The 26,815-nt window shown below is 40.5% G+C and overlaps 1 protein-coding gene across 2 annotated transcripts; it reads right to left on the bottom strand.

Moving 5' to 3' along the window:
* Positions 1 to 11,727: 11,727 nt before the first annotated feature.
* COPS5 (COP9 signalosome subunit 5) lies at positions 11,728 to 26,801 on the bottom strand (the record flags this gene model as incomplete). Of its 2 annotated transcripts, none has more annotated exons than XM_079796246.1 (8): positions 11,728 to 11,981; positions 14,129 to 14,277; positions 18,324 to 18,435; positions 20,703 to 20,788; positions 22,447 to 22,512; positions 23,154 to 23,282; positions 24,351 to 24,585; positions 26,651 to 26,789. In XM_079796246.1, the coding sequence occupies 7 exons, from the start codon at positions 24,534 to 24,536 to the stop codon at positions 11,897 to 11,899; spliced, it is 813 nt and encodes a 270-aa protein (XP_079652372.1). In that variant the 3' UTR covers positions 11,728 to 11,896. The 2 variants fall into 2 exon arrangements, with proteins under 2 accessions (XP_079652372.1, XP_079652371.1); XM_079796245.1 differs by having other exon boundaries at positions 11,729 to 11,981; positions 26,659 to 26,801.
* Between the last annotated feature and the right edge of the window lie 14 nt (positions 26,802 to 26,815).

Here is a 26,815-nt window from a genome sequence, read left to right on the forward strand (position 1 = left end):
CTCCAACTGCCCTCCCCTGCAGGCCTGGTCCCCCCAACTGCCCTTCCCTGCAGGCCCAGTCGCTCCCAACTTCCCTCCTCTGCCAGCCTGGTCACCCCTAACTGCCCTCCCCTGCAGGCTTGATCGCCCCCAACTGCCTTCCCTTGCAGGCCTGGTCCCTCCCAACTGCCCTCCCCTGCTGGCTTGATCGCCTCCAACTGCCCTCCCTTGTAGGCCTGGTCCCTCCCAACTGCCCTCCCCTGCTGGCCATCTTGTGGCAGCCTTCTTGTGTCCACATGGGGGCAGCAATCTTTGACCACATGGGGGCAGCCATCTTGTGTGTTGGAGTGATGGTCAATTTGCATATTACTCTTTTATTAGATGGGATAGAGGCCTGGTGCACGGGTGGGGGCCGACTGGTTTGCCCTCAAGGGTGTCCCAGATCAGGGTGGGGGTTCCCTTGGGTCAGTGGTCGGCAAACTCATTAGTCAACAGAGCCAAATATCAACAGTACAACGATTGAAATTTCTTTGAGAGCCAAATTTTTTAAACTTAAACTTCTTCTAACGCCACTTCTTCAAAACAGACTCGCCCAGGCCGTGGTATTTTGTGGAAGAGCCACACTGAAGGGGCCAAAGAGCCGCATGTGGCTCGCGAGCCGCAGTTTGCCGACCATGGCCTTGGGGCATGGGGCGTCCTGGGCGAGGGGCCTGTGGTGGTTTGCAGGCTGGCCACGCCCCCCAGCGACCCAAGTGGAGGCCCTGGTATCTGGGATTTATTTATCTTCTATAATTGAAACTTTGTAGCCTTGAGCGGAGGCCAGGGCCAGCCAGGAAGCTTGGCTTTCTCCATCGCTGGGGGCAACCCAAGCCTCCTGCTTGCTTCAGCTCCATGGCTGCCGCCATTTTTGTTGGGATTTATTTATCTTCTATAATTGAAACTTTGTAGCCTTGAGCAGAGCCAGGGCCGGCCAGGAAGCTTGGCTTCCTCCATCACCGGGGAAACCCAAGCCTCCTGCTCACTCCATGGCCACAGCCATCTTGGTTGGGTTAATTTGCATACTTGCTCCTGATTGGCTTGTGGGTGTAGCAGAGGTACGGTCAATTTACATGTTTTTCTTTTATTAGTGTAGATATATCTAGAACAGGGAGCAATGAAAAATTTATTTAAGGAGGGAAGATTTACTTAAAAATTTGGGAAATAAGTGAATGATTTCTTAACAAGTGTCCATTTATAGAAGCTGTAAGTTGTAGCACCAATACAAAGGAAGTTCTTTGACTTAGGAGGAGGAAGTTTCCTTTCAAGGTATTAATCTTGATTTCTGTAACTTGGGGATGATCATTTAATTGAGAGCTTCATGGCCTTCTAATGCCATGGTGTACATCAATAATAAATAATTTTTGAAAAAATTAACTTAGTAACTAATTTATATCATTTTTAAATACAATAACGTTATTACATAGGTTATATATAAAACAAAACAAAGTATTTCTCCTGAGTTCCAGACATATCCATCCAGCTAGCTGCTAGATATTCATTCCATCTGGATATGAATTCAAAGAAGCAATAAAAAGTGAACTTGTCAAAAACTGAACCAATTTCTATACTGCACAAATCTGATCTGCCTTCTTTAGTTTCTGTCTTTCTCACAGTCTGTCCACTACCCAAAGCAGAGCCGAAAATCCATCTCCAGTACTCTCTCACGTACTAGTACCCCCGTTCAGTCACCAAATCAAGTCCACTTAACCTCAGAAACTTTGCAATCTAGCTGTCCCTCCACTGCCCCCTTCTCTACCTAAGAATGGATGCAAAGGACTTTGTCAAGTTCTATTTTTTTAATGTTCTGTTAACTTTAATATCTAAACTTTCTCAAGTTCTATTTTTAAAATTCCATTATGTTTAATATACATAAACTTTTTTCCAAAATGGTTCACTTCCACCCTCCACTAGGGAGTCAAATTGTAATAAATATAACATGTATGAGATGTGACTGTAAATTACGGGATCTAAGCTGAAAATCAGTTTCATTACCTTAAAATCACATTTATATTATACAGTTAATATATCTTAGAGTAAAATTTTTTTCTGAAAAGTATTTTTACAAACATTGTCATTGATTTCCCATTTATGTTTTTTAAAAATATATTTTATTGATTTTTTACAGAGAGGAAGGGAGAGGGATAGAAAGTTAGAAACATCGAAGAGAGAGTAACATCAATCAGCTGCCTCCTGCACTCCCCATTGGGGATATGCCCACAACCAAGGTACATGCCCTTGACCAAAATCGAACCCAGGACCCTTTAGTCTGCAGGCCGAAGCTCTATCCACTGAGCCAAACTGGTTAGGGCTGATTTCTCATTTAAATAATGTTTTAATCTTTATTTCTGAAACATGTATTGTCAATAGAGTCTAACACTTTAATTTGGGTTCGAGTTTTTCATGGAGTATTTGCAAGAAAGGGACTTATAATTGCAGAAAAAGTTTAGATTAGGTTTCAGGAACAGTTCATTGCTTAATTGTCTTAGGAACCAGGGGTGAGGAACCTCTGTCTTCTAATAAAAATCCAAGACTTTGCTTAAGTTTATCAGGCCAATAATAAGTTCAGCAAAAGTTTAATTAGTTGGTGATGGATTGAAGCAGAGAGTGAAACTCAGCAATGTAATATACTCTATTCTCACATCTTTCAAATAACTTGTTAAAATCAGTGAAAACATCTTGTATATCTGTATACCTGTATTTAATTGCTTTATTTTTTTGGCTCTTGTCAGCTTTTTTTGGTCAGCTTGTTTAAAAAGAGTTTCACTCCATGCTTGTTTTTGAAAATGGCTGGTGCTTTTTTATTATTGTGTGGCCTTTTGCATATTTCTGCAATAGTGACCCATGATTGAAAAAAAAATGATGAAAACTTTTCTTCACTCTTCTTTTGAATCTATTAAGAAGTTTAGGAATCGATATCCTATCTAATAAAAGAGTAATATGCAAATTGACCATCACTCCAACACACAAGATGGCTGCCCCCATGTGGACACAAGATGGCCACCACAAGATGGCCAGCAGGGGAAGGCAGTTGGGAGGGACCAGGCCTGCAAGGGAAGGCAGTTGGGGGCAATCAGGCCAGCAGGAGAGGGCAGTTGGGAGGGACAAGGCCTGCAAGGGAGGGCAGTTGGGGGCGATCAAGCCTTCAGGGGAGGGCAGTTAGGGATGACCAGGCTGGCAGAGGAGGGAAGTTGGGGGTGACTGGGCCTGCAGGGAAGGGCAGTTGGTGGGGACCCAGGCCTGCAGGGGAGAGCAGTTGGGGGGGACCAGGCCTGCAGGGGAGGGCAGTTAGGGGTGACAAGGTCTGCAGGGGAGGGCAGTTAGGGGTGACAAGGCCTGCAGGGGAGGGCAGTTAGGGGCAATCGGGCTGGCAGAGGAGCAGTTAGGCATCAATCAGGTTGGCAGGGGAGTGGTTAGGGGGTGATCAGGCTGTCTGGCAGAAGCAGTTAGGGGCAATCAGGAAGGCAGGCAGGTGAGCAGTTGTGAGCCAGCAGTCCTGGATTGTGAGAGGGATGTTCAACTGCCCGTTTAGGCCCGATCCTACCAGGATTGGGCCTAAATGGGCAGTCGGACATCCCTCGAGGGGTCCCAGATTGGAGAGGGTGCAGGCTGGGCTGAGGGACAACCCCCCTCCCCCCCCCCCCCGGTGCATGAATTTTGTGTACCGGGCCTCTAGTTCATTTTATAATGATCTTACAGTGCAATAAAAGTCAGTTTCCTGTAAAAAGGCATGAACACATTTAATCATGTCATTCTAAAAACACATATTGTTGCCCTAACTGGTTTGGCTCAGTGGATAGAGCGTCGTCCTATTGACTGAAGGGTCCCTGGTCTAATTCCAGTCAAGGGCATGTACTTTGGTTGCAGGCACATCCCCAATGGAGGGTGTGCAGGAGGGTGTGTGATGTTTCTCTCTCATCGATATTTCTAACTCTCTATCCCTCTCCCTTCCTCTCTGTGAAAAACCAATAAAATATATTTAAAAAAATAAAAACACATATTGTTAATGTTTCTTATAAACAAACTAGAAGCCCGGTACATGAAATTCGTGCACGGAGGGGGGTTGTCCCTCAGCCCAGCCTGCACCCTCTCCAATCTGGGACATCCCTCTCACAATCCAGGACTGCTGGCTCCCAACTGCTTGCCTGTCTGCCTTCCTGATTCCCCCTAACCACTTCAGCCTGCCAGCCTGATCACCCCCTAACCACTCCACTGCCAGCCTGGTCACCCCTAACTGCCCTCTCCTGCAGGGTTGATCACCTCCAACTGCCCTCCCTTGCAGGCTTGGTCCCTCTTAACTGCCCTCCCTTGCAGGCCGGGTGCCTCCCAACTGCCCTCTCCTGCTGGCCATCTTGTAGTGGCCATCTTGTGTCCACATAGGGGCAGGATCTTTGACCACATGGGGGCAGACATATTGTGTGTTGCAGTGATGGTCAATCTGCATATTACTCTTTTATTAGATAGGATAGAGGACTGGTACAGGGGTGGGGGCCAGCTGGTTTGCCCTGAAGGGTGTCCCGGATCAGGGTGGAGTTCCCTTGGGGCGTGGGGTGGCCTGAGCGAGGGGCCTGTGGTGGTTTGCGGGCCGGCTACACCCCCTGGCGACCCAAGCGGAGGCCCTGGTATCTGGAATTTATTTTCCTTCTACAATTGAAACTTTGTAGCCTGGAGCAGAGCCAAGCCTGCTGCTCCCTCCTGGGCGGCAGCCATTTCTGTGGCAGTTAATTCACCTTCTACAATTGAAACTTTGTAGCTTTAAGTGGGTGAGCCCGGCCAGGGTGGGCGGAAAGCTTTGCTTCCCCTGTTGCCGCCGGCAACCCTGGCCTGCTCACTCAAGCTCCATTCTGCCGCCATTTGTTTGAATTTGTTCACCTTCTATAATTGAAACTTTGTAGCTTGAATGGAGGTTTAGGCCTGCAAAGGCTATGGAAAGCTTGGCTTGCTCTGTTACCTGGGAAACCTTGCTCTCTGTGGCTGTAGCCATCTTGGATTGGGGTTAATTTGCATACTCGCCCTGATTGGCTGGTGGGTGTGGCTTGGCTGGTGGGCACGGCTTATGTAGCGGAGTGATGGTTAATTTGCATATTACCATTTTATTAGAGAGGATAGAGCCAGGCCCTGACCGGTTTGGCTCAGTGGATAGAGCATCGGCCTGCGGACTGAAAGGTCCCAGGTTCGATTCCAGTCAAGGGCAAGTACCTTGTTTGCGGGAACATCCCCAGTAGGGGTTGTGCAGGAGGCAGCTGATTGATGTTTCTCTCTCATCGATGTTTCTAACTCTCTATCCCTCTCCCTTCCTCTCTCTTTAAAAAATCAATAAAATATATTATAAAAAACAACAACAAATAGAGCCAGGCTGGTGTTGCTCAGTGGTTGAGCATCGACCTGTGTACCAGGGTTTGATTCCCAATAGGGCAGATACCTGGGTTGTGGGCTTGATCCCCAATGGGGCATGCAGGAGGCAGCTGATCAATGATTCTCTTTCATCATTGATGTTTCTATCTCCCTCTCCCTTCCTCTCTGAAATCAATAAAAATATATTAAAGAAACAAACAAACCCCCGTCCCCCAAAACAAATAGAAATGCCCATGCATTTATTTTTCATTGAGTAAACATTTATCAAGTGTCTAGTATGCCTAGTAAAGTGCTGGGGATGCAGAAATCGGACTAAGGCCCCACCCGATATGGAGCTTACGTTCTAGTATAAGGAGACAGTGAAAAAGTAAATATATCAATGGCCAAGATTATGGTACATTCTGTGAAGAGAATAGAGTGAAACTGGGTATAGAAGTGGGAAGGGATGAAGGAAAGGTGTTTCTTTGAGATGAGGAAGATAGGCAACGCCTCTGTGAGGAGCAGAACTTGAGCTGAGACTTGGAGAATGAGCCAGGCTGGTGCGAGCCTGTGAGGAAATGTGCCAGGCCCAGGAAGTGGCCAGTTTGAGGGCTTGGAGAGGGGACAGAACTGGATGAGCATAAGGACCGAGATGACAGTGGGGAGGAGCAAAGTGAGGAGGGGGAGAATAGAATGAGAGGCAAGCAAGGAGCTGGATCAGCCCTTAGGCTACAGTGAGAAATCTGGATTCCCTCTCCCTTCCTCTCTGAAACCAATAAAAATATATTTAAAAAATTTTTTTGATTAAAATGTAATGTTCTTGGAATGTTATATTATTGTGATAAATATAGTATTTTCAAAGCTGCTCTTAGAAATCTAGTAGTCGGAGCATAAGAATTAGAAAATATAATTTCTACTTGTGCTTCAAAATCTCATATTTAATATAACTCTTTTTCAGTTTTGCTCTTTACTGCAATAGGTAAAGCGCTTGTTAGTAAATTATTTTTAGACCTTGAGATAATTAAAAGTCCATAGCATTAATGTCTAAATAAATTACTATTTCAATAGTTCATGCTTTCTTACTTTTAAGTGATAACATATTTTACCTTAACTATTAAGACTAGTTAGAAAGTTTGAAAATAACCTCCTTTAAAAAGTAGTATTCATGTGTAATTCTGACATCAGTGGTCATATCAAGTTAACATCTCAAGCTATAGAACATTTCAGATGGTTGTAATTACTCAATATGGTGTGTCCTCATATATAAGAACATAAGTTAATTTCTTTTTTTAGTCTAATTTTTGTTACTTTATGTAAGCCCAGAATCTTCAGGTAATAGTCTCAAGTATAATGGAAACACAAGCAAGAAATGATAGATGGATTATATAGCAATTGAAGTAAAAGATTAAAGCTAAACACATATATGTTTTAAGGGACTTACTTATTTAATATCATCAATAATAAAAATTATGAATTGAATTGAATATGAGGATAGAATATAAAGTAGCAAATTCTAGGAACAAAAATAAATCATTTAAATTAAACATGTATTTGGAGATGCACTTATCCCAATTAATTTTTCAGGAAGTTAAGTAGCTTAAAGTAATGACTATTAATGGCAAACATATTCATAGTTATGTGATAGATATTTGTAATCCTCTAAAATCTAACATAATGGTCACAGAGCTCTATTCTAGACAATATACTTCTTTTTGCATATGCCTCTTAGGTTATAAAAAGTACACCTGCAGTTCATCAAAATGTGCCCCAAGGCACAATACCATTTTACTCAGTCATTAGAAAGTTTAGCATAATTGCTTAGCATAATCCAAAGAAAATATGAGTACTGACATCAGGGACTCTCCAGTTTGTTAGGCAATTGTTCCATAATTTTTGGCACCAAGATAATCCACATGTTGAAAAAGCAATTAATCATTGGTGTTAGTTATCAAGTTATGATTTTAGCTGTTTCCTCCCCAAATTGACCTGAAAAGACAGAGTTCCTTATTTCTTTTTTGTAATATTCTGACTTCTGAGATCAAAAGTTTAAGTATGCCAGTCTGGTTACAGTTGACCTGAGTTTTGTGTTAATTAGTTTTCTAAAATAAGTAGATCATAACTTGATATTTACAAAGATGAATGGTATTAATTTCACTAATATTTGGGTAAAAGGTTTAGTAACCTTTAGAAACTTACAGACTGATTACCTCAGAAGAAGTTATTTGAAGTCCTTAAACTAGTATTTTGGTCCCAAAAAGATAAATTTATTTGCTGTGGGAACTTGTGTTGAAAATAGGCCAAAACAAGAGAACACACAGATTTTCAATTTTCTAACTAATAATTTGCAAACCCAATGACATAGCCATTTCAATCATTAAGCAGTGAATGAAATAATTACCTCACCATAATTTTAACATAATCATCTTTTACTTAAACCATAAGGATGAGTAAAAATAAGAGCCATCATTCTGTGTAGTTTGTCCTATCTTCAAAAACCACCCTCCCAGAACGAAACCCCCCCGCCCACATTGCTCAACAATGCATGTGTCTTTGGAATTCACAGTTAAAACAATCCAGAAATATAGAAAGAAACCTTGGAACTCAACAGTCTGTGTTCAGTTCAGTTTATTCGGCTACGTGTGGATACAGTGCAGACTTAGCAATATAAATGAAGTCTTCTCTGCATGCATGACTTATGCGTCTGTACCTCATCACTCAGAAGTTTGTGGAAACTCTGAGCCTCTGCAGTGTGTAGCACTCCAACTCCCAGAGTTTCTCTGATTCATTGTAAAGTTACCGTGCTCCGGCCCCTCTGTGTTTATTTTCAAGTGGCTGCACTATTGGGTAGTTTATTATTCTATTGTGCAATGCGGTGATTTTTCAAAATCCTGAATACTAACTAGGTAGTCATACTAATTTATGACAACAATCTTCAGACTACATCCCTCAAGTGGAGTGTGTGATGTTTAGTTTCAGAGCTTATTATCCATATTCAGAAACAATGGAGCACAAACAGCTCCTCTTCCTGTTGGCCTTTGGTTTTTGGTACTACTCATTTAAAAGCAACAACTTGTGTGATGTTTTCTTGTTAACCAATAAATAAAATATGTAGAATGAAGTGCTCATGCAACCTAAAAATGGTACTAAATGCATCCATTCTCAACAATATAAATAAGTTAATGTTGCTGAATTGTTTGCAACTGATTTCTCTCTCCATCTCTTCTCCAGCCCATGTTTCTGGCTCCAGTTTTATTACGCGGACATTGGGATTAAGTTTTTGATAACGATTGACATTTCCTGTATATTATCACCAAGGAGCTTGAGAAATTATCTCTGAAACAAGTTGAAAGTGAACAAAAAACAGACTTTGCTTAGAAAATGGCCTATTCAGCTCCTGAATAGCTCAAGGCTGTAAGATAATACTTTGCAGGGAAAGGTAACCCCAATTCATTAGTTTCTAAATAATGGTTGCAAATTGAAGCTTGATTTTCTCAAATCTCAATAATATAAATTGGAGTACTTATACCAAAAGTGATCGTAACAGTACATTAAAATTTAGAGATACTTTAAAATTATTTGTAAAGGATCTTGCTTTTTAATAAAGTAGCTACATTTATAGTACAATGCAAATGTGCCCTGGCCTGTGTGGCTCAGTTATTTGGGCCACTTCCCGTGCACTGAAGGGTTGCCCATTGATTCCATCAGGGTACATGCTCGGGTTGCAGGCTCCATCCCCAGTAGGGGGCATGCAGGAGGCAGCTGATAGATGATCCTCTCTCCCTCTCTCTCTCAAAAAAAATCAATAAAAAAAATGCAATGCTCCTTTCTGCTATTTTTGCGTGGGCTGTGCCAATGAGTAGAGGTACATTGATGTCTCTGTAATATCCATGTAATATTTCTCAATGTTAGTAGTTATTTGGGTATTGACCCTACTCCCAGCTCCAGGGGTGGCCCTTAATTGGTCTAATGCAGTCACTATATATAATCTCAGGGATGGGCTCATTACTCAAGTTAGACTACTCAGACTGAAGTAGGAACCTTATTTTGACAATCATGAGCAGCTATGTCCCCCTCACTGCATGGTGTGATATGCAGCCAGTTTGGCAGAATCTGCTTTAGGTTTAGTCAACATGTGTAGGGCAGAGCTGAGAATCATAACAGGAAAACTAATCCAACTGTGCCTAAGCCAAATTTGATTCTGGACTCTGGAGTTAGGTGAGCCAAATTTCCATCACACCAGATGTCTTTAAAATTTTTTTTTTATCTTGTCCTGGCCGGTTTGGCTCAGTGGATAGAGCGTTGGCCTGCGGACTGAAGGGTCCCAGGTTTGATTCTGGTCAAGGGCATGTACCTTGGTTGCGGGCACATCCCCAGTGGGAGGTGTGCAGGAGGCAGCTGATCAATGTTTCTAACTCTTTATCCCTCTCCCTTCCTCTCTGTAAAAAAATCAATAAAATATATTTTAAAATTTTTAAAAATCTTTATTGTTGAAAGTATTATAGATGTCTCCTTTGTTTTCACACCAAGATGTCTTAATTGATTAGGTTACAAATGTCAAATTAAATATGGATAATTATATTCTAGTCTTGGAATGAAAAATGCCAATATGTTTCACAGTGACTTCAATTACTCCTCTTTCATGTCAGAACCTTAACTATTCAATCATGTCTGTCAGAGAAACCTCAACAAGCTTGTGAGTGTTCCTGAGTGACTCGGGATGGTGTTGGGTGTCGCTGAAGGCTGTGGCAGTAAATACAGATTTTGGCTGCTTGTTGGGGGCAACCAGATTTTTTTTTTAAAAGGGCACAGAAATGGAGGTCAGCTTGAAACTGGGGTGCCTGCTTTTACTTAAAGGGATATAAAATGAAACCAAAACGCTCATGTTATCATTAACTGAGAAAGTATTTGGTTATTAATGGTACCTGGCTTCCTCAGCTTGCCGAAGACCATCTCATTGCTAAATCTAATGGGAAACTTTTAGGCTTTGCTTTCCTTGACTTCTTGGCAGCATGTGAAGGCAAATTCTGAAAGTTTTACTCTGTGCTTCATTCAGTGATCTCTTCTTCCTCTGCCATTTTAAAATTTGATGTTTCCTTGATTTGTCTTGGGTCTTCTGCTCACTCTTTATTTGCCACAGGTCCTCTCATCTGCTTTTACCCAGCCATCACCCCCAGATCTCTTAACAGAATGCACTTAGAAACCTTAATCAAACACTTCAACATTTCTGCTGTTTAAGACACTTTAATTCCCCATTGCCGTTAGGATGATCCAAAAGGCTCCTGCAAGGTCTACCCTCATCTTACCTATTCAAGTCATCTCTTGCCACTCCCCACATTCTACTTGCCACTCAAGTCTAACTGAATCTCAGTTCTTGAAGGTTCTAAAGTTCTTGCTCTCTGCCTCTGGCCTGCCACACTTTGCTATAGTCTCTGCCAGTAGAAGTAATTGCTTCCCCATTATGCTTTCTCTGGTTAGTCCTCCTTTAAAATTCCAGCCCAATGCCAGGCACTTCCTTCAGTAAGCTTACCTGGGTAACTCCACTCTGGGGTAAGCGTTTTTCTCCAGTTCCCCAGCTCCCTTTATTTCTCCCTTCATAGCAACATGCTTTGGTTCTTGTTAACTAAGTTCTGCAAGGACGGTGGTCATGTCTGTCTTGCTCAGAATATTTCCAGAGAGTAAAACTGGGCCTGGTTCAGTAAAGGCACTTGAGTTTTTGAAAGACTATATATCCTGTGCTAGACTCTGTCTCAAATAAGTTATTTGATTTTCCTGAAAATCATTTATGGTGTGACTTGGTTAATGTTTCATAGGAACACAAAAACACCGTATTAAATTATGTTTTTACTAGTGGGCTATCAAAAGGAGATCCTCAAATAACACTGCTTTACTCAATGCTATTTCATTATAATGTTGATGAGATGCTCTATGAACTTCTGTTTATATCAATTATCCTATGGTAAAATTGGTTTCCCTGTAGTTCTAAGGACCTTCAGTAAGGACTTAATGTACAGGCAAATTGAGAAGTAGCTCCGATAATCAGTATGGCAAGTGAAATGCTGAAATTCTTTCACTAATTTAGAAAGGCAAGACTCTTTAAAAAATAGAAAGGTTCTGCCCTGGCCGGTGGCTCAGTCGGTTGAGTGTTGTCCCATGCACTGCAAGGTCGTGGGTTTGATTCCGGTCAGGGCACATATCCAGGTTGCGGGTTTAATCCCGGGTTGGGGTGTGTCTGGGAGGTATCCGATTGATGTTTCTCTCTCTCTCTCTCTAAAAATAAATAAAAGCATACTAAAAAAAGAAAGATTCTAATATTTCTTTTCCTCCATTCTAGGATATTAAAGGATACTAGAAAAATATTGTAACCCCTCCCACAAAACAATGAAAGAACAAATTCATTTTAAGGACTTTTATTACAGGATGTTAATATATTCAGGACACTTCAGAGCACCTTATACTTCTAATCAGATTTTTGGTAACTGTTTTTAAAGTGTTACTTGAGTATTTTTCTCACACTGGCTTTCAGGCAAAAGTACTACTTAGTGATTGTTTAAGAGACGTTAATTTGATTAAACAGTTTATCCTTAATAACCTGAGACATCAATCCATGGATAGCTTCTATGGTTGTTTTACAGCTGGAAAGAAAAAACACATTACATAATGTTACAAGACCTGAAAAGTGGTTCAACTATACAAGCCCCCTCCTTTCCATTGCTGAACCCCCAATAATGATTTTCAGTCCTATTCAGACTCCCTCAAACATACCAATTTATAGTTTACTCTCGTTATTTTTAGCCTCCTGCATGTCTTTTGACCATTTCACTACTTATGAGCACCTTCACAAGGAATAACAAAGTGAAATTTGATAGAATTCGTAACAGTTAATTTTGTTATGTGTCAGCAGCTTTAGGAAAAGTTTTGTTTTAGAAGGTGACTAACATGTATAATTCATAATTATATTGATCCCAATATTACATTAAACTCTATCATTCCTTTCCTTGTCGTTTATTAGAATAATTTAAAAAATGATTTTAAAGAATCCTATGCTTTTTTCCTGAAATAAACACAAACATCCTTCAAAGAATTAAAAGTCAAAGTTAGTTCAGTGGGTAAAGGACTCAGATTTTAGAATTGATCTATAATAATAAAAGCATAATATGCTAATTAGACCAGACGAAGCCAGGGCTGTAGCCACCATGGCTGCAAGGCAGCCACCTAACCCTAACCCTAACTGTAACCGTAACCATAACTCTAACCCTAGCCGTGGCTGCAAAGGCCTACTCTTGAACGAATTTCGTGCATCGGGCCTATAGTAAAAAAAAAAAAAAAAAAAAAAAGCAATCACCCTCCCTGAAAACTGTAACAATCCACCAATATTCAGAAGAGATGCAATGTTTAGAAAGTTACCCAAAACAGGAAAATTCTCTACTTTTTTACATCTACTTTTATCCTTTCTACTTTCCTTTTATGTAATTAAAGGCTTTCCCATAATGAAATTTTTGCTTCATAAGAAATTGAGATGTAAATGTAGTTAAAATTACAAATCACAGACTTATAGACAGATGAGGAAAATACACTTAGAGCAGTGGTCGGCAAACTGCGGCTCGCGAGCCACATGCAGCTCTTTGGCCCCTTGAGTGTGGCTCTTCACGCGCACATACAGTGCGATTGAAACTTCGTGGCCCATGCGCAGAAGTCGGTTTTCGGCTCTCAAAAGAAATTTCAATCGTTGTACTGTTGATATTTGGCTCTGTTGACTAATGAGTTTGCCGACCACTGACTTAGAGCAAATACCAAAACTGAGACCTAATGTCAAAGGAAAATGTAATTTTTTTCCAGGCTTTTAGCTCTATCTATCTGAAAACCCATGGAAAAGAAAGGAATGAGGTAATTCTAACCCAACGGGGCTTCTTCTCCTAATACACATTGTCTTCCCTTCTCCCTTCTCCTTTACACACAAAAATCCAGTTTTTCTTAAAATGGACACCAAGGTTTCGGTTTATACAGATGTCAACATGCTTTTCCCTTCCTTTCTGCCCCTAATTATCATATTAAAACTCAAAATTTTGTGAAAGTAAATGTTATTTAGGTAGTTCCAATCTTGTATGCATCTGCAGCGCCAAATAATTATTTCCTAAGTTATCAGGGAACATATCCCAAGTTTGTTTCTAACAAATCTTGGTAGTGAAATTTGGGATACTAAACAAAAGATTATTTCAGAAGAATAACAAGGGAGATGTAATCATTACCGTGCTACTTAGGGGTTTAAAACTTTATAAAAAATTGAAATTTAATAAATTTAATAAATCTTACTTTAATTCCTAGAAAATAATTAGGTTAGAATGGATTAGGACATACTTCTGCAAAAGCTTTTTTTTAAAAAAGATTTAATGATTGGCCCTAGCTGGTTTGGATCAGTGGATAGAGCATTGGCCTGTGGACTGAAGGGTCCTGGGTTCGATTCCGGTCAAGGGCATATGCCCAGGTTGCAGGCTCTATCCCCAGTAGGGAGCGTGCAAAAGGCAGCTGATCAATGATTCTCTCTCATCATTGATGTTTCTCTCTCTCCCTCTCCCTTCCTCTCTGAAATAAATAAAAATATATTAAAAAAAGAAAGAAATCTCACAATGAACTATAGAGAAAACATCAGTACAGATGCTTCATTAAAAAAAAATTCAGTGAGTAATTCTAAGTTACAAGTAAGTTAAACCATAAGGAATTTGAATCCTATTATTCGCAAATCTGGAAACAAAAAGAGGGACAGGAATAGATTTGCTTTTACCTGTCTCGAGTAGCTTTGGCAAGTTTGTCTTCTGACTTTCGGTCGTGTGTTTCTAAACCCAACATGAAACTCCCTCGTCCCAGCTGAGCTTCTGACTGTTCTAATTTTTCAGACAAATCAAAGACCTGGCCGGTGGTGTAGTCTGCATTCTGTGGGGAAAATGATATTGTTTCAGTGTATAGTACAAGTCTACCATTAGATAATTTTAACGTAAAATAATTTTCTTCAATACAGAACATTTCATTTACAAAGAATTCCACTATGAGGCAGCTCTCTGAGCAGCCCGCTGGAAGTTTCTCTTCGAGTGTACTTTCTCTTTGCTTGCCCAAATAAATCTTCTCTAGGGAAAAACAAAAACAAAAACACAAAGAATTCCACTATGAAAATCTAAGTGGACAGTCAGTGAGTTATTTGTTATAACAAGAGGCTTTCACAGATCGGAGCTGGGCTCTGGTTCTGCTGCAGATTAGTTGGGAGGTCTTGAGAGAGTGCCTTTAAGTCTTCTTCTGAAAATGGGGGAAGAAGGTGGTAATTGCGACCTTAAGGCTATTGTGAAGATTAAATTCAGTAACATATATAAAGATCTTAGGATGGTCTATGGTACCGGGCCAAGCCTTAATAACTGTTAGCTAATTTTGTTATTTGTTCTTGTTGAACTTCTAGATTAGTTATTATGACAATATTTAAAAAATAACATTGTTCTAGTTTTCCTGATTATAAAATTAATAGCTTTGCAGAAAATTTGGAAAATGTAGAGCAATACAAAGAAGACAAGAAACACATATAATCCCTCCACCTCGCTCTAACCAGAGTTATATTTTAAAGCAGCGGTCGACAACCTTTCAGACCTCACGGACTACCAGTGGTCCATGGACCACCGGTTGGCGACTACTGTTTTAGAGTATTGCTATATTCTCACAATGCACAGCTATATTTGGTAAGCTGGAATATATACAGGGTGGGGCAAAGTAGGTTTACAATTGTTCATATGGAAAAAGAATTGCAGGTTATGCCCCAGCCGGTTTGGCTCGGTGGATAGAGTGTTGGCCTATGTATTGAAGGGTCCCGGGTTTGATTCCGGTCAAGGGCACATGCCTGGGTTGCGGGCTCGATCCCCAGTGGGGGCGTGCAGGAAGCAGCCGATCAATGATGTCTCTCTCATCATTGATGTCGATCTCTCTCTCTCTCGATCGATCTCTCTCTCTCTCTCCTCTCTGAAATCAATAAAAATACGTAAAAAAAAAAAAGAATTGAAGGTTATGATTATAACAATAACAAATAAACTGTTTTGTTTTCACAACCGTAAACCTACCTTGCTTTGCCCACCCTTGTATAAACCATTTTGTCCAATTTCACACTTTTCAAAAAGAAAAAAATGTATACACACACACACACACACACACACACACACACACATGCTTAACTGAAATATTTTAAAAGATTTTTATGGGATATCTTTTTGAAAAAATGTCTAAAGTAAAAAACAAAATTTCATGATGAGTTAAGAAGTATATAGTCCATTTCTTTTCTATATTTTCAATAGAAGAGCATGAAGATTTAATAAACTTGGCAGCAATTAGCGTGTTATCCTGTTTGCTCAGTTTACAAGACAGTGTACAGAAAATACAGTTCAGTCACCGAACATGAAAAGTTATTTGCTGCCATCATAGTTACTACAGAAGGCCCTTTAAAATGCTACCAGTACTTCAATTTTACAAACTTATATTTTTAAGGAAGCAATTTACTTTGTCTGGATTTAAATGGTTTAGGACACCATCACCATTACCACTGTCCCCTGCCTCAAGTTTGGAGAAAACCCTCAAGTTTATAGATCACTTCATATTTGGAAGATTAGTTCAAGCCATGAAAATGTAGGAAGGCAGAAACAGTTATAGTATTAAAATGAAATAAAATGACATCAATTACATTTCAGACACACAGAGAATAATTTCATAGAGGGCTACTTTCTTAAATCAGAAAATTATTTTTTCTGGTAGTTTTTAGATTACATGCTTTAGCTGGGGAAATAGATGAGTTGAACATATATTTATATATTTTTTCTTAAAATGCTGCAATGTACTATATATAAAACTACAAGGAAGGAAGAAATATAATTTAACTTTTTTTTATTATTCATGCCCTCAATATATGCAGTGCTGTAATACCGGGACAGCCAAAGGTGGAATAAGTAAGTTTGCCTTTATACGAAGGCTCAGGCTGCTATGGTCTTAATGTTTTCTCCCTTGCTACCATGTGTCACTTCTGGCTGCTAGGAGTACACTTGCCTCTCCGGCAGTGATGGGCAACCTTTTGAGCTTGGTGTGTCAAACTTCGCCAAAAAACTGAGTATAACTCGGGTAGTGTGTCACTTTGAGGAAAAAACATTATTTCGCTAATGTTTCATCCTCGGCATGCGGCCGCCTCAGCGGCCGCGTGTCATCAGAAATGGCTACGCGTGTCAGTGCTGACACGCGTGTCATAGGTTCGCCATCACTACTCTAAGGAAACAACACATATAAAGCATTTAGCAGCCTTTAGCGTATAGGAAGCTCTTAATAAAAGTTTGCTGTTATGGTCTCTCTCCTTCCTTCTAATATGCTACTTCTGACTGTTAAGGATAAAAATAAGAACAGAAAACTTGCCAGAATTGTGTTCAAGTTATAGTAAATATGCTCAAGTGGGGTCTTTCCCCCTGACTACAATGAACCAGATAACAACAAAAAAAATAACTTGTTGAGGCTTTATTATATGCCAGGCACTTTGCTAACTGCTTTATATAAAGAATTTAATTAATTCTCAATGTACTTAATGATGTGGGTACTAAGATCATTGAACCCAAGAAAGGCTCATTCACATTAAATAACTTTCTGAAGGGCAAACATGGCTAAAGTGACAGAGTTGTTTGAACTGAGTTAATTTTATTCCAAATTTTGTGGTTCTAAATATTATGCTAAATTGTACTATAGGAAGTGGCCATCTTTTTTTTTCTTTAGGTAAAAAACAAAATAAAACAAAAAGCAAACTGTTCCTGGCTAAGCTATAGATAGCATAGATAGACACTTGTTAAATAAATATCCTTCTTGCCCTAGCCGGTTTGGCTCAGTGGATGGAGCGTTGGCCTGCGGACTGAAGAATCCCAGGTTTGATTCCGGCCAAGGGAACATGCCTGGGTTACAGGCTCGATCTCCAGTGGGGGGTGTGCAGGAGGCAGCCGATCAATGATTCTCTCTCATCATTGATGTTTCTCTCTCTCTATCCTTCTCTCTTCCTCTCTAAAATCAATAAAAATATATTTGGGAAAAAAAATATCCTTCTAAGTATATTAGGTTTTAATGATAATATTGAAAAACATTCAGCAACTTTTTTGCCTAACATCTGCTGCTTTAAGGTAATGATATTCTGATTTCCTTCTGGGACAACCCTTTCCCCATTCTTAGTCTATGTGCTCCTAGAACAGTTTCTTCTACCCCAGCCCACTAGTAAATCACTTGCATTGGCCCAGATCTGTCACATGGACATGTGACTTAAGCAAAGCCCAGACACAAAGCTCTGGGGGAGAGAGGGAGAGAGACAGACAGAGGGAGATAGCGAGAGAGAGGAGGGAGCGGGAGAGTGTGTGTGTATCTCGATCTTCTCTTTTTAACGTAAAACTGAGAGGCTAGGAGGTCTGAGGCTAATGCTGCCATCTTGCTTTCACATGAAGCCTGAAACTGAAGCAAAATGACATGAAATCAAAGCTGAGAAAGAAGGACCAAGATCTCATAATACTGTTTGAATGCAAACTTAGCTGAAGCTGAACTATTCCTTACTCCTCAACTTTGCAGCTCACATGATTCTCTTTTTTGTTTAAGCTAGTTTGGCTGGGTCTTCTGTCACTTGTAACTTGAGTCCTACTGAAATACCCAATAAAAAAACAGTATTTGTCTTTTTCTCTATGTCTCTTTAAGGTAGGGACAGATCTGACCCTCATCTGGGTACTGTATTTGCCATTCAGACTTGGTCTTAATAGTACACGACACAGACCTTTGCTTGGACTATTATCCTAATCCAACTCTGGTCATGCAGAATCTGACCCCAGCCCTGCTGTCTTGGCCAAGTCAGGTGTAGCTACTCCATGAAAAGGAGTTTCAGATATTAAGCATCTTATGTAGCCTAGATAAAATTCAAACCCATCCCTTGAAATTATAGTACTTACGGTAAGCAAGCTAGAGGAACTCAGCGTATTCACCCAGTATTTATTCCATAAAAGCTCAAGCAATTTGCGATCCAAGGAGGACTTGAAATATGATACTTCTAAGGCATAATATCTATGAAACAAAAAGCACAAATTTAGTAAGTAAAAAATTCAACCATCTATATATATATAAAAGCCTAAATGACCAATTGACCGGCTGACCATACGGTAGCTATGATGCACACTGACCACCAGGGGGCAGACGCTCAATGCAGGAGCAGAAACCACAGGCATGGAAACATGGAACAGACTGATGAATCTCAGAGGGAAGAGACTAACCAAAGATCCTATATGGGAGGATGCACCAGTGGGGTCCCTTGGCCTGGTCTGTGGGGTTTGGGCTGAAACCAGCTCTTCGACATCCCTTGAGGGATCCCAGATTGTGAGAGGGCACAGGCCAGGCCAAGGGGCCGAAACCAGCTCTCCGACATCCCCTGAGGGATCCCAGATTGCGAGAGGGCACAGGCCAGGCCGAGGGAACCCACTGGGCCTCTAGTATCATATAAAAGTTATAACCAAATTTAAGTAAATTACATTTTATATCCAAATAGTCATGTTATAGTTTTTAGTCCAATAGAACATCAGGTAACCGTGGTTTCTTTACTCTTCAGAGGTATGGTTTCAAAATCTTCTGCTTAATATACTTTCTTGTGTTATATTTTTCCCCTCTGTAGAGTTCAGAAATTCCCAAGAAATTATCAAAAATCAATCAGAATTTCAGAGTGACATATACTTATCCATGATATTGAGTTTATTAGTTCTAGACAATAGCACATCAGCTTAATGAACTGCCTGTCTAGGGTCAAGTATAATTTTTTTTTAGGCTTTTAAAAATACTGAAAATGTTTCCTAGCCGGCTTGGCTCAGTGGATAGAGCGTCAGCCTGCGGACCAAAGGGACCCAGGTTCGATTCCAGCCGAGGGCACATGCCTGGGTTGCGGGCTTGATCCCCAGTGGGGGGTGTGTAGCAGGCAGCCCATCAATGATTCTCTCTCATCATTGATGTTTCTATTGCTCTGTCCTTCTCCCTTCCTCTCTGAAATCAATAAAGAAATATATTTAAAAAAAAATACTGAAAATGACTTGTGGATTCCCCATTCTTTCCATTCGAATCCCCTAAGTAGGACATACTGCTGTTTGGAAAGTAAACTATAAAGCAGGTACTTAAAGCACCTAAAAGAATTACTATTGCTTCCAAAGGTTCCTAATTTATAATCAAGGATAGCAAAGAAAATTTGCTTAAATGTCTGAAAAAACATATACTTTCATGAAGTTCACATCTAATGAGGTCGATAACAAGGAAGCAAAACATATCAGATGGTGTCAAGTGCTAAGAAAATAAAGCGGGAAAGGGAACACAGTGACAGGAAGGTGCTATTTTAGATAGGGTGACCAATGAACATTCTGTTAAGGTGACCCTTAATCAGATACTCAACGACTGAAGTGAGCCTCATGGAAAAAAGAATGTTCCAGGCAGAGGACACAGCAAGTGCCAAGGCCCTAGGGCAGGAGCCTGCCTGGCATGTCTGACACACCGTAAGGAGGCCACTCTTCCTGGACCGGAGAGCAAAGGTTCAGCGAGAGATGAGCTCAGAGAGGTTGCAGGGGCCAGACCACACAGGGCTGTGAGTGCCATGGTGAGGAACATGGATTATATTCTTGGTGAGAAGGGAAGTCATTCTGAGAAGGAGGAACATGATTTGACTTGGATTGTAACAGAATTAGTTGGGCGGATAAAAGACCTTTAAGGGGTGAAGGGCAGAAGGAGGAAGACTAGTGAGAAGGCCAGTGCTTTGGTTCAGGCTTCAGACAGCTTGGGGCAAGATGACAGCAAGAGAGGTGGCAAGATACATTTAGAAGGTGGAGAAAACTGTCCTCCTCGGTTTCTTTAACACTTCTGAAATTGAGATGTAACTCACATACCGTAAGATTCACTATTTTAAAGAAGCATACAATTCGGCTTCTTTAACTTTTGGAGTGAAATGTAGGAAGAATTTTTGCTAGATGGAACCTGGGTACTTTGAGGTTGCAGACAGGCTAGTGTCAGCTTGGTCCTGAATATAACTTCTTTTAACTGTTAATTTCATTAACAGACCAAGTATCTTATACACTGATAAAATGTTTATGGTTGTGTGAAAGACAAACAATGTGACTAAAACAATTATTAATAAAAAATTCAAATATTCTCCTAAATTTGTACATTCTTACTATTATTTTAAAAGATATTATGAAATGCATTTTGCCTGAACCTTTATTGTCATCTTTAAGGGGCTTGGACTGTATGATCTCTAAGGTTTCTTATAAGGTCTCTGGCATCAGATGCATTTTTAAATTACTTACTGTTTGCAGTGTACACCAAAGTCTTCTATTTTATTCAGTGGGATAGTCTGGTACTCAGAAGGGCCTTCATCAGGAGGTTTGTATCCCTAAACAAAAATGAAGAAAATAAAAGGAAAAAAAAGAAAAGAAAAAAAAGCAAACCAGAGGAAAAACATGTTTTATATGCAGCTTTCTATTTACAGAAACATTAATTTTGGGAAGCCCAATATTGAACATAAACATTCTAATAATAAAAATGTGTATTGCTTATACCCTCCCTCAACCCCATTTGGTGGCTGAAGACTGGATTTGCCTTATATTCATTTTTTTTTTTTTTGTCCTTTAGTGATGTATACTTGTGCTAATATCTATTTTAGATTGCAGGGAAGGAAATAGATGTACTTCACTTGTTTCTCTAGTGCCTGTCAGGATACCATGGGCATACAAACACTTATTAACAAACTAGAGGCCTGTTGCACAAAATTCGTGCACGGAGAGGGGGGTGTCCCTCAGCCCAGCCTGTACCCTCTCCAATCTGGGATCCCTCTCACAATCCAGGACTGCTGGCTCCCAACTGCTCGCCTGCCTGACTTCCTGATTGCCCCTAACCGCTTCTGCCTGCCAGCCTGATCACCCCCTAACCACTCCCATGCCAGCCTGATTGATGTCTAACTGCTCCCCTGCCAGCCTGTTTGCCCCCAACTTCCCTCCTCTGCCGGCCTGGTCACCCCTAACTGCCCTCCCCTGCAGGGTTGATCTCCTCCAACTTCCCTCCCTTGCAGGCCTGGGTCCCTCCCAACTGCCCTCCCCTGCTGGTCATCTTGTGTCCACATGGGGACAGGATCTTTGACCACATGGGGGCAGCCATACTGTGTGTTGGAGTGATGGTCAATCTGCATATTACTCTTTTATTAGATAGGATAGAGGCCTGTTGCAGGGGTGGGAGCCAGCTGGTTTGCCTTGAAGGGTGTCCCAGATCAGAATGGGGGTTCCTTTGGGGCGTGGGGCTGCCTGAGCAAGGGGCCTGTGGTGGTTTGCAGGCCAGCCACGCCCCCTGGCGACCCAAGAGGAGGCCCTGGTATCTGGAATTTATTTACCTTCTACAATTGAAACTTTGTAGCCTGGAGCGGAGCCAAGCCTCCTGCTCGCTCCGTGGCCGGCAGCCATTTCTGTTGGGGTTAATTCACCTTCTATAATTGAAACTTTGTAGCCTTAAGCGGAGGCCTGGGCCTGGCCAGGGTGTTCGGAAAGCTTTGCTTTCTCCGTTGCCGGGGGCAACCCTGGCCTTCTCTCTCCAGCTCCGTGGCTGCTGCCATTTCAGTTAAGATTTTTACCTTCTATAATTGAAACTTTATAGCTTGAGTGGAGGGTTAGGCCTAGCAAGGGCAGGCGGAAAGCTTGGCTTCCTCCGTTGCCTGGGAAACCTTGCTCTCTGTGGCTGTAGCCATCTTGGTTGGATTTATTTGCATACTCTCCCTGATTGGCTGTTGGGCGTGGCTTAGGCGTAGCGAAGGTGCGGTCAATTTGCATATTACCAGTTTATTAGGTAGGATGAAGACTGCCTTTCTAATAAAATTAACTATATAAAGCACAAATGTATTATCTTCTGTTAAGGACAATTAGTGCTAAGGACAAGTTGACTGCTATTTTGTAAATATCAAATTGTTTTAGGACAAAACAAGATACTAACCATAACATATCTTTAAAAATAAGTCAAATATTCGGAATTTAAAAAGTTATACCGACTTAAAATTTTAAAAATTACCTTTGGGTATGTCCTAAAGGCTCCAAGATTCACTTTCCCTGCAGATATTGTTCTTGTAGGATCAATCTACAAAAAGGATATATTTAATATCTGCCAATTATAAAATCATTAGTACTTCCATTTGTTTAAACACTATAAACCTAGAAATATATATCTACATATAACACTATACAAACACACACTAATTAAAATAATCAAATAACAGGAAAAAATAACAAACTAAAAATCCATTGAACATAAAAGTTCAATGAAGTGGTAAGTATAGAAATGTCTCATAGTTAATTAAGAAATTAGATATAATTAGTATATTACTTAAGAATATTATTTGAAGATTTGCTTCTCTTTTTTAAAAATATTTTTTTCTTTTAGATGAGTAATTTCTGCCTTCCTCATAGTAGCCTATATTGCATCTAGAACTCTAAACATAGCAAGAGCTACTCTAGCAATTCCTAATGTACTCAATTCAATCAACACCGACTGAGACACAGGTGCTGGGATCACCCTCATCTTACTGAGTGGGGGAAGGGACACAGAGAGATAAAGTAACTTGTTCAAGGTCCCAGTTTCTTAGAGGTAGAATTCAGATTCAAACCTAGGCAGATTGACACCAGAACCTTGCTCTTACTACACTAGTTTTATTTCTCGGTATACTTGTTTCAGTAATCTTTGTGAGGAACTTAATTAAAATAGGTTGTAAAAATACTTACCACCACTGCTACGAATGGCTCCTGGAACTGCTGATTGAGCATCTGAGTACTAACATCAATCCCAGAAAGCCAGCAGCCATAGCCAGGATGGCTATGATACCAGCCAATTGCATTTTCAAGGCGCCCAACCTAACAAATGAAGAGGGCAAGGGAGCTTGAGGTTCCTGTTTAATCTTAGAGAAACTTATTTGTCTGTTTACATAGCATATAGTAAAATAATAATGTGCAGATTAGTTCATAGAATATGCTGCTTTCAGGTAAAAAAAAAAAGATGTTTTGAATAGATAATACATAACAAAGCAAAAAATTAACAAGATACAAAAGTTATTCAGTCTTCTTTCTACCTCCTTCCCCTCAACTATCCCGTTTCTGATCCCAGATGTTGCCACTATGCCCAGCTGCTTACATACCTATCTTCCTGAGATATTTTTTGCATATATGTAGATTAATAGAAACACACACAATAGCATATACCACATACAGTGTTCTACACTTTGCTTTTGCACTTAAAATATTCTGGGGTTTGTTTCATATCAGTAAATATATAACTACTTTTTTGTTTTTATTTTTTAAAGGCTGGTTAGCAGTTCATTGTATGACTATACCATAATTTATTTAATCAGTTCTCTACTCAGTAACATTTAGGTTATTACTAAGGCTTTGGTTTTAAATACATATCTGATAATGAGTGTGAGAATTAAAAATTGATTTTTATTGAGATATAATTTACATATAACACTATATTAGTTCAGGTGTACATCGTAATGATGTATATACTACAAAATGATCACAATAAGTGTTAATTAACAGCCACACCACACATAGTTACAATTTTTTTCTTGTGATAAGAGCTTTTAAGATTTACTCTCTCGAGTGTGAGAATTTATTTTTTAAAAAATTAATGCTAATTTCATATACATTTTATATAGAAATTGTTGAAAATAACTTAAAATATAAACTTTAAAAAGGACAGCCTTATGCAAAACTCTGGGGGGTGAGGGCATACATGGGAGTGGGGTGGGGGGGGCAATGGTAAGATATGTACACATATAATACCTTAATAAAAGCAATGGCATAAAAGCACATAAAAAAATAATAAATAAATAAAAAAGAGGACAGCCTTAAGTTTAGAAAGTTGAAAGTCACCATGAGACTCTTTAACTTGCAGTAACTGCACTTGAAGGAACAACATTTTACCTGCTTGGCATTTTCGATATACGCGGCCATGTACTCATACGCAGCAGCCTGAGCATTTACTCGGGTTTCAGTGCCCTCTACAGGCAAAGCAAAACTGTCCATGATGATCATCGTTTCACCATCCACCTTTCCCAGCATCAAGCCCATCACTTCCAAGTTGCCTCCTGATCGGGCGTGCATCACCATTTTCAGTAGAGCCAATGCTGAGATTTTGCAGTACTTAAAGTAATGGTGACTGCAAAACAAAAGCACGGTGTAATTAACTTTCTTATATAAAGTACAATTTCAAAAGAGTTTGTTTGAAGATAATGAGTAAGTATTGAAGAAATTTACAGTGATGGAAGGGGGAAAATGTAAAATGTGGGAAAGAAAAAAGAAGTAGAAAAGGACAGAGTTTTTCTGCAGGGGGATGGAAATGATAAACATGTCACAGTCCGGCCCAAATATTTCCCCTTGGGGCAAGGGGAGAGCATGAAATAGTTTTTTAGAATACATTACTCAAACAGGAAAGAGGTAAGTAACTACATGACCAGTTCAAAAGACCTTTTCCCCATTAATTTTGGAATCAACAAATCTCTGACTGTGATTCTAGTTGGATGGTTGTGCCTAACTATTCTCAGGCCTAACCTCTGGCCTTGTGGTTAAGAATGTGGGCTCTGACATCTGTCTACCGGGGTTTGAATCCTTGCACTGCCAAGTTCTAACTGGCCTTGAAACCAATTAATATCTGTGCCTCAGTTTCCTCATCTGTAAATAGCGATATTTCAGAGTTGTTAGGAGGAAATAAACTAAATGAAATAATGTATAGCGTAGTTTAGTGCCTTAGTGCCTGACACATACTAAACTTCCCTCTGTGCTGTCAGCCTCAAAATAAAAAATGTAGCCCTAATATCTTGAGTTCTACAATAATCACTATTTCAGACTTTGTCATCTATGGATATGACTAAACTACTCTTGAATAAAATTACATTTGCCATCTCACTCATGTAGCCCAAGACAGCTAAGATGAATACCATTAGGGCCACAATCAGGCAGTGAGGTAAGATGACAGTTTCCAAATATTTAATAGGCTGAATCAACCTAAAATGCATAGCCTGCTATAGAAGCAGGCAGGCAACCAGGCAAACTAACCAAGTCTGTATAGAGTGGTCAGTCAATGTCTCTGAGAAGCCTTTTTAAGATGTCTGCCCACAGATTTCAATCACAAATGGAAGACATGGAGACCTGGTCTTGGGAGTTAAGACATGAATTATAACCTGGGCTCCTCCATTTACTGGGAACAAGAAAACACAACAAGTTAGTGGGCTCCTATTACATACATTCTAGACCCTTTTTATATATTACCTCATCTAATCTTCATGACACCACCAATAGGTCTTATTTTAAAGATAAAAAAATGAAGACGGATAAGTCAATTTCCTAGGATCAATCAAATAATTAGTGACAGTGGTGAGATTTGATTTTAAGTCTAGCTAGTGCTCACTTTGGAGCTTTTGCCTCTGTGACCATGAAATAAGTTACTTACTGTATTTGCCTGGGTTGTCATGAGGATTAAATGACATGTGGAGATTTCAGGTAAAGCCTGCCTTGTAAAAAACGGCGAGACAGATGAAGTGTGGTTTTTGTTGTTGACCACGGCTCTCCTTTTTATCTCTCCATTAGTCAGACTGCGCTTTTTCCTCCCTTCCTAACAAATTCTGCTCTCAGGTCAAGAATCCTCAACTTGTCACCATTCCCAGGGACACAGGGGTTTTGCTAAGAGGCCAAAAGCCTTTAGCTCTACCGATATAATTTCTAGGGTATTTGAACCGATGGAGTAACAGTAGACTGGGTAGAGTCTCGTGGGTTTCTGGAATAACTAACAGCAATTACAGAACTCTCACAAACGGCTCATAGAGCCCCTGGGGCTGGCTCCATTCCTGAAGACGGCTGCAGTCTCCAGTCTGGGACCAGGTTAAGGTCCCAACAAGGTGTATATCGACACAGGGTTCAAGGTAGAGTGTGTGGCATGTATTACAATGGGGATGTTGAGAAGTGACCCCCCAAATCACCGTTTGTTTTCCTTGTCCATCCTCCAGAGGCAAACATGTTAAAGAAACAGAAAGGGGAGACGAAGAAAGCCCCAGTGGAGGGGCTTAGGCTCTACGTGCGGGTGTAAACGACCAACATTTTCCAGGTGCACATTCGTTCTCCTCCCTGCAAGCTCCCCAACCCTTCAGCTCCCCAACCCTCCAGCTCCCCCTCCCGCTGGGTCTCCCCGGCTCCCGCCACCCCTCCCTCCCCTGCGTCTCGCCAGGGACCTCCTCACTCCTTAGTCCAGGGCTTCGCCGCCAGGATTTCTTGCTGCTGTTTCTTGTCGTATTTGTAGATCTCATCGATGCTCTGGGCTTCCTGCATGTTGTTGGCCAATTCCCAGGTTTTCTGGGCCATACAGCTCCCGGACGCCGCCATCGCCAGGAACGCGA

This window comes from Cnephaeus nilssonii, assembly GCF_951640355.1.
Source record: "Cnephaeus nilssonii genome assembly, chromosome: 18".
Classification (NCBI taxonomy): Eukaryota; Metazoa; Chordata; class Mammalia; order Chiroptera; family Vespertilionidae; genus Cnephaeus; species Cnephaeus nilssonii.